General features: G+C 36.6%; 1 protein-coding gene across 1 annotated transcript; it reads left to right on the plus strand.

Moving 5' to 3' along the window:
- Nucleotides 1-4,504: 4,504 nt before the first annotated feature.
- Nucleotides 4,505-8,272, plus strand: EAH_00033510 (Eukaryotic translation initiation factor 3 subunit C, related; the record flags this gene model as incomplete). The annotated part of the gene is made up of 7 exons (XM_013395887.1): nucleotides 4,505-4,585; nucleotides 5,027-5,207; nucleotides 5,454-5,740; nucleotides 6,130-6,295; nucleotides 6,735-7,494; nucleotides 7,846-7,982; nucleotides 8,238-8,272. The coding sequence occupies 7 exons, from the start codon at nucleotides 4,505-4,507 to the stop codon at nucleotides 8,270-8,272; spliced, it is 1,647 nt and encodes a 548-aa protein (XP_013251341.1).
- Between the last annotated feature and the right edge of the window lie 810 nt (nucleotides 8,273-9,082).

The following is a 9,082-nucleotide window of genomic DNA, read 5'->3' on the forward strand; positions in this document are numbered from 1 at the left end:
CTTCGCTTTGTTTTCTGCTGCTGCAGCAGTAGAAGCAGCAGCAGCAGCAGCAGCACCAGGAGAAGGAGCAGCAGGTGTATTGTGTGTGTGTATTAGAGTAAAGCAGACGAAATGTATATCGACAGCAGCAAGACTTCGTGCAAATTGCTGCAGTGCCCGGAGATGAAACTGAAGATGTCTCTGAGTATTGCTAAAGCTGCAGCTATCTCCTAAGAAATGCAGCACAGTTAACGAAAGCTTCAGAGACATTGCAGCAGCCTGAAGGAGCAAAACAAAAAGATATTTAATAATAAAATATTATTCATAGAGATACTAGTTGTTATATGCTGGTCTTATTCTTATTATTATCGTCGTTGTTATTATTGTTATATATTCTTATTTATTATTAAATTATTATTATTAATATTGTTATTATGCTGTTTTGTCTTATTCTCTGGCTGACGGTACACCAGATGAGCTGCAACTCGTAATCAAAGCGTAAAAGAAGAAGAAGAAAAAGAAAAGAAAGAAGAAGAATAAGGATAATAATAATAATAAGAAAACAGCAATAACAACAATAATAACAACAATAATAACAACAAGTACAATAATAATAATAAGAATAAGAATAATAGTAATAAGAAAACAACAACAATAATAATAAGAACAATAATAATAAGAACAATAATAATATGAATATTAATAATATTAATAATAATAATAAGACAAAGAAGACAAAGAAGAAGACAAAGAAGAGAGAGAGGGTTAAAGAGAAGAATAATATACCTGTGCAAATATCATAGCCCAGTTGTCTTCTAAACGCATATCTCTTTGCAATACACAAACAACACTTTTTGCTGAAGGCTTGGGAAATGTTAATGAAGGCGTTAGACAGCGGACCCTTCGGCTGTCTACGCAACTCCTCAGCCATTTGCTGCTGCTTCCTCCTAAAGTCTTTGATGCTCCTGCTGCTGCTCCTGCTGCTCCTGCTGCTGCTGCTGCTCCTGATGCTCCTGCTGCTCCTGCTGCTGGTGCTGGCGTTGGTGCTACTGGTGCTGCTGGTGTTGCTGCTGGTGGTGCTTCTGCTGCTGCTGCTGGTGGTGCTTCTGTTGCTGGGGCTGGTGCTGCTGCTGGTGCTGCTGCTGCTGCTGCATCTTCTGCTGCTGCTGCTGCTGCTGCTGCTGTTGCTGAGCAGCTATTATTAAGAGGCGGTTGGTTTGTGTTATTGTGTGAAATAATTTTCTTAGGGGTTCGCGAAGGCCTTCTTAATTTTGTTTCATCAAAAGAAACACTTAAATGCAGCTTTCTTCTTTTTGAGCTTTTTGAGGGGTTGATTAATTTATTTTTATTTTGATTATTTGAATGCATTTCTGTCAAACACAATAAACCTCTGATGAAAAACCCGTGATGAATGACTTCAATTGCTATTCAAGAATAAATAAATAGAAATAATATATTTAAATAAATAAAGTCTGCTTCTTAATAAATAAAACAGAGTAAATATATCTATGTTTAGACTCTGCTTAAAGCCAACACACCAACCTCCGCCTCGCAGCGCTGCGGCGGTGTTATGAGAAAAAACAGCGGAGAAAAAGTATAAAATATTAATAAAATAAATTAAATTAATTAAATATTAATTTTTATTTTAAATATATCTATTGAAGCTGCATTTATAAAGGTATTGTATACCTACAGAGCTCCGAGCACGCCGTTCTATAAACAATATGTATTATTGCTTATTCTTTTATTTTCTTTATTATTTAGCCTTTAGTGAAGAATATACATAATAAAAATTGTTTATTCTTTTATTTATTCTTGCTTTCTTGTTCTGTCTCTACTCTTCAGCCTTCTTTGTCTTTGACCTTCTAACAGCTTCCTCAGATACTGCATTAACAAAGCAATAAAAAATATTTGTATGTCTTCGCCTTTAAACTTTGCTGTATATACAACAGGGGAAGCAGCCATTGAAACTACAATTCAAACATAACACATCGAATTCTCTCTGATTTATTCCTTACAATAATTATTCTTATATTTTAAGTGCAGGCTGAATACTGTGAGCCAACGAACTGCTGAAAAATAGAGTATGAATGCATCAAAAGAATAATCGGATGCACTTCGTTGTGGTGCTTCTCTTGCCTTGCAGCAGGAGCTGCAGCAGGAGCTGCAGCAGGAGCTGCAGCAGCAGAAGCTGCAACAGGAGCTGCAGCAGCAGAAGCAGCAGCAGCAGCTGCAGCAAGCGGCGTTGCAACTCTAGGGAGACTGCTTCCTCTCTTCCCCACACCTCCAGGATATTTGATGTTTGTTTGTAGGATTTGAATCCTCGGCCAACTTCAAAAAGATATATATTTTTCTGTTTTGTTGCAGACAGCCGCAATGCTGCACTTAAATCAAAGCCTCTCATTATACTTTGTACAACTACCTCCTCTTCTTATAAATGAAGTCCTTACGAAGCAAATGATGTAGACTTCTGCTGTTTCTCAGATGTTATCTGAGCATATATCTTCAATACAGCCGTCTTCATAGGACTACCACAGGAGCTTCTTTCTCGTCTCCTGCAGCGGCTCTGCAATATACTGCAGAGCCGCTGCAGTTAACGACAGCGCGGAGGGAGCCTCTTCGCTTCTCTCTTTTTCGAGAACAGCTTCCTCTCCGCGCAATCTAGAGAAAGTAAATGATGTTAGGAGAGCTGAAAGGTGCAGTCTGTCACAGACTTCCCTCACATAGACCTCAATACAATAATCTAACCGCTGCGCATGCATCTTCTACGGGGCCCCCCCAAATAGCATTCCTATGAATATCTCGTACATGTTCAACATACAAATTCATTATCATAAAATAGATATAGCCCACTGCTGAATTAAGGTCTCATTATACACCCTAACTATTGATTAGACTCTTCTTCTGTCTGTCCTATGAGAAGGCAGGAGATGAATACGTTGAAATGCAGTTGCAGAGAGTGCTCAAACGAATAGACTGGGAGGCTGCACATCTTTGCTTTTGCTTGAGATATCAGACCCGCTTGGTAGCCTGAGTTATGCTGTGCCGGCAACTCCTACACATTAATGAAAACTTATATTTGAACGGTGCTGCTTCGCTGTATAGTGGGTCCAGCGCCTTCCGCATATTGCTTTGCTTATTATGCTGGCGCAGATACTCTAAGTATTGCTTCCCTGGATTCTTATTTTATTATGCCCCTACCTACACTCGCGAATGTTGTGAGCTTCTTTATTGCTAAAGGAGGGCATGCGCAGCTGGGTTGGTTCCCCCGGTGTATTGACTGTCATATACTACTCCGACAGCCATTTATTTTCGTTTCTTAGTTTATTCTGAGCCCTAATCTCTGTAAACAAACCCATTTAAAAGTGTTTTCTTTATTTTAATCTAAGGCTATGCATGTTGTTTTGTCTCCCTTTGATGCTTACGTCTTTAGGGCTTAGGCTTACTTTCCTGTCTATAGAGAAGTGCTACGTTATAGTTTATTGAGAAATGAACCTGAGACTCAGTGTTTGAATTTCTGCTCTCTAAGAAAAGAAACATTTTGATGAAAAGTCTAATTGAGGGATCTTATGGATTTTGTCTGCAACAACTTGCTTGCTAACCAACCTGGGGATACACCTGAATAGAAACTCATCTCTTTAAAGCATTTCAAATAAATAATAAATATAAATAAATAAACATTATAGCCTTTGCTTAGATTGGGCCAACATTAACTTTGTCTTGCACATGCTACTCAAAGGGAATGACTTCGAAGCCCCCCCGGTGGTGCTGCATGCACTTATAAAACTGTAGGCAATTATTAAGTAGTTCCTTGACCTCAATTATTAGGCTGCATGCAAGTAGAAATATACATCGAGACTTCTTTAGACAGGACATACAACAACAAACACACCTGCTAGATATAATTATATTGAGCTCAGCCGTCTCTGGCTGTGAAGTGCTGCCCTTCCACAACAACTGTTTCTGTTTTAATGCTTTTTATAAGTTTATTTTGTATTTAAAATATCGATATTATTCGAATGTAGTCGCTGAAACAGTATGAGTTGTCTGCCCCACAGCACTTTGCTTTGTGCGGTGGAGAGTAAGAAGAGGTTTATATTATTTTCTTTGTTTGATTAAGTAACAGGTATTCTTAATTGAAATAAATACGCCTATGTTTCTGAATTTTAGTGCTAAAGAGGAGAGAAGACACACAGCAAAGGTTTTTCTTTTAATGTTTTTAGGGCTGGTGGCGGCGGTGCTGGGGCTGTATATGAAAAAGTGAAGTGGAAACCAGCGTATAATAGTCTTGTTTGTTTTCGTTCTGTGTTGTTTATCTGTTTTTTGCAGTTGTTTGCGTCTTCTGCATGCATAAAACGGGTTAAAACTCAGCAGACTTGCAATTATTTTCTTCAACTTTTTCTAACAGGGCTGAGGGTGCTGCACCCCACGGCGCAGAGGCGCCGCTTGGTTTTCGCTGTTTCCTAATGGCCTTTCTTCTCTTTAAACGTAATTTTTCTTCTTTTTCATGAATTAAACTTCGAAAATGCAGTCCAAATTCTGGGCCGCAGGGGCTGAGTCCTCGGAGTCGGAGTATACTTCAGAAAGCGATGATCAGGAGCAGGTGGTGTGTCGCCTGCCCCACTCCTGCCTTTCTTTTTCTTCTCCTTTCATCTTATTCTTTTTAAATATGTATTTACTTGCAATGAACGCCAATATTACCGTGTTTCCGCCGTCACATCGCTGTGTCTATGTCTGTTCGTCAGCACCGGGTGTCTGTACACCGCAGAGAGGCGTTTGGTGTTCTTGCTATGCAATGATATCATTTCAGTCATTTCTTTTAGGCTTCTACAGCTTCTATGATGTTCTCCTCTGTTGGTTTTCTCTGTGTTTTGCTGCCTCCTTTTCACACATTCTGTGTTTGTATGGGCTTTGCCGACTTTGCAGTTTCTGTACCGATGCATCGTAGATATATCTAGGATTTTTGCGTTGTTTTCTTTGAACCTATGAATAATTAGTGGCTTTCTTTTATCTATAGGGATATGTTGTTGTGCGCTTCGTGCTGCAGCAGGCGCAAAAGAAGGCGGTTGCACCGCCTTCTCGCTGGGCTGCAGCAGAAACATCTTCGAGCGATGATGAAGGCCGCGTAGTTAAAAGCCTCAAAGATCGCCGATGGGGCGCTATGAGGGAAGTCATTCGTCAAATGGAGAACCACATGAAAATTCTTGATTTCGCGGAGCTAGGAAAAGGTAAAGACATCATTTGCACTCTGCTAATGTCTCTCGTAGTCGACAACTGCTGCAATAGATGAATGCTTCTTCTCTGCGCTCTCTTGTTCTTTTTTATTTCTTTTTCGCCGCTCTCTCCTGAGCCAGATATGCTGTCATATATGCCCCTCTGAGGCCTTCTTTATCCTTTTTTTGCTGTTATTTTCCTATTCTTAACTCCATCTGCTTTGTTTTATTTATATCTGTGTGAATGTAATAACCCTGCAGACTATGAAACTCTTTTAAAGAGCTACAGCAAAGCCCATCAGGTTATTGAACAAGAAGGCGTGCCGAACTTTTTTATAAGAGCGTTGGTTGAGTTAGAAACGTTTATAGAGGAGCGCATGAAGGATAAAGAGAGCTTTAAAAAACTGTCTAGGCCGAAAGCATTAGCTCTAAATACCTTAAGAGCAAAAATAAGAAAAACTACAGAGCCGTGGGCGAACAGCATCACAGACTGCAAAGAAAACCCTGAAAAATTCGAAACGCAGTCCGAAGAATCAGATGAAGCTGATGTAAGGTTTTTAAATGCTTACATGTGTATGTAGATTATATGAAGATATATAAATATAAATATATATATAATATAAATGTATATATGTATGTACATATATATATTGTATGAATGTATGCATTATAGAAAGTATATCTATATATATATGTGAATGCATGCATATGTATATATTCATATATATATATATATGTATATCTGCATATAGATATTATATATAATAAGTGGGTTTGTTAATTTAATAAGAGTGTTTTGTTTTTTAAGATTTGTAGTTGGTATAAGATTTGCTGTATTTGTTTGTGTTGAGTGTAATGTTATTTAGAGTGTATTTGGAGTGTATATGCAGGATAAGCATATTTTTACTTTGTTTTTTTTGTATTTGTTGGGGTGCAGTCGGACAGTGATTTCAGTGAAGATGAAAGCAGCGAAGAAAGTGAAGAAAGCGAAGAAAGCAGCGGAGATTCGGATGAAGACGACGAAAAATTAAAGAAAAGCAAAGCAGAGGGCTCAGACGAAGACAGCGAATGGTCAGACTCAGAAGCAGATGAAGAAAGCCAAGGTAATATTCTTTTGCTTAGTTTTTTTATTTTATGTTGTTTTGTTCTCTTCTTCGTGTGCTAATTAAACTCTGTTGATATTCTTTTGCTTAGTTTTATTATTTTATTGCTTTGTCTTGTTCTTCATATTCTTTTTGAACTCTATTAGTTATTGTTGTGTAATTAATAATAATAATATCTTCTATTATTATTGTTGCTATTGTTGTTATAATGCATTATTATGTATAGTATATGGAATTGCTATTAGAGTAAAAAAGTATAAAATTTAATATTTTTAAAGACAATAAGGCTTCAGTTTAAACGAGACGTTGCTTTTATTAGTGTGTGTGTGTGTTTTTTTTCTGTTTTGTTTGGGTGATTGGGACAGCGCAGATGATGAATTTGATTAAATAGTATATTATATTGTTGTTTTGTTTGTCTGTTTGTTTTATTTGCATGCAGGAGAAGAAGGAGATCGTCAGAAAGATGCAATAGCGAAGTGGGGTGTAAGAGAAGAAGGCGAACGCAAAAGAAGCAAATCAACAAAGAAGAAGAGCTCATCTAAAGGAGCAGCAAAGACAGCAGCAAAAGAAGCAGCAGCAAGTACAGCAGAAGCAGGTTTTTCAAGCAAAGATATGGAGCATCTCTTTGATAGCACAGATATAAATGAAGAAGTCATCGCAAAAAGAGTACAGATGGTTGTTGAAAGAAGAGGAAGAAGAGGCGTTGATAGAATGGAGCAGATGAGAATATTAAAGAAACTAGCAGAGCTTGCAGAAACTGTTAGCCCTCAGTCTCATTTAGAAGTCTTAGGACATCTTATAAGTGCAGAGTTTGATACAACCTCGGGTGTATTTACAAGTCTTCCGCTTCATATATGGATGGAGACATTTGCTGCAGTTAAGCTGCTGCTTTCAATTATGCAGCAGCACAGCGGCGCTTACTTAGTACCTCTAGCAGGATTAGCAGATTCATCTACACCTGAAGAAATACAGCAAATATCGGCTTCAATTCTAACATCTTTTGTTGAAAGGCTTGATGACGATCTTATGAAGTCGCTGCAATCTACAGATATACACTCCGATGAATATAAAGAAAGATTAGGAAAAAGCATTGATATTCTCGCTTTACTCTGGCGTACTTTCTGCTTCTTAGATGAACGAGGATTCAAAACACAGGCCGCCACAGTCGCACTTAAAGTTAATGAGCATATGCATTATAAGTGAGTCTCTCTAGACTTCCTTTATTCACACCTCTGCATACACCCCAAATATATATATTTATATTTATGTATATATATAGCATTTATAGTATGTATGCATGCATTGCGTGGGTGTATATACATATATATATATATATACATATATATATGTATATATATATATATATATATATATATGCTTTTGCTTTGCATGTTTTCATAGATGCATAGATGTGTGCATCCCTTGGTTTAACATAAATAAAGAAATAAACAACCACATAACAACCTAACAAACAAACTAAACAAACAACAAGCAACAAACAACAATCAAACAAATAATCTAAATAAAGAGTATTTGCGTTGTGCATGCAGACCTGACGCAATAGCGATAAAGATGTGGGATGTGCTGCGCAAAGAACTGCCCGAAGAATTATGCGTTGATTTGCCCGGCCCAAATTTAGCCCCAACCGCCTTCATCGAAAAACTCACGCGATATGTCTTCACACATTGTACGTATATAATATAATATATATATAATATTATATATAATATGCAATATAATATAAAATATATAATATGTATAATATGTAATATGTATAATATGTATAATATGTATAGTATGTATAATATGTATAATATATAATATGTATAATATATAATGTGTAATATATATAATATGTATAATATATAATATGTATAATATATAATATGTATAATATGTATAATATGTATAATATATAATATATAATGTGTAATTTATGTAGACGAAGCCGGCAAAGAAAACCACTCTGAAGAATAATAATACTAAATAAGAATACAAATACAAAATAATAATAATAATTAATAACAATAATAATAAAGAGTATAAGAATAAGCAGCATTAATGTATGTGTTATGTTGTTGTGATGTGCAGCTAGAAGCCAGCGAGAGAAGATAAGGGCTTTGTTGCATGTGTCTTATAGCAAGAGTTTGCATGAAGATTATTATCAAGCTCGAGATTTAATGCATACACCAAATATACAAGAGCTAGCAATGCAGACAGATATATCTACGCAGATATTATACAATAGAAATCTTGTTCAACTGGGTTTATGTGCATTTCGGAACGGGTTAATACAAGATGCACATGCATGCTTATCTCAGATATGTCCAAAGCATAAAGAATTGCTTGCTCAAGGTCTCTCTAATCTTAAAAATATTGAACGAACACAAGAACAAGAAAGAGCTGAAAAAAGAAGGCTGCTGCCTTACCACATGCATATCAGCATGGAGCTCATAGAATGCGTTCATAATATGTACGTCTTCTATATACATACATACACACCGTCTAGGGTTTAGGGTTTAGGGTTTAGGGTTTAGGGTTTACACGCTTCGACTTCAAAGGGTAGCCTGTTGTTTATCCTCGGGTTGCGGATTTAGGGTTTAGGGTTTTAGGGTATAGGCTTTATATGTATAATGCGTTATTAATTGTTTGTTATTCTCTCTGCCTATATATATATATATATATTTGTATATTGCCTCTAATATGTATGACTACGACATGTTTGTGTATATATTCTTTTAAAACCTTAGAGAAGAACGTACATACATATATGTATATATATAAATA

The sequence above is a fragment of the Eimeria acervulina genome, genomic scaffold (assembly GCF_000499425.1).
Source record: "Eimeria acervulina Houghton genomic scaffold, Eah_scaff334, whole genome shotgun sequence".
Lineage (NCBI taxonomy): Eukaryota > Apicomplexa > Conoidasida > Eucoccidiorida > Eimeriidae > Eimeria > Eimeria acervulina.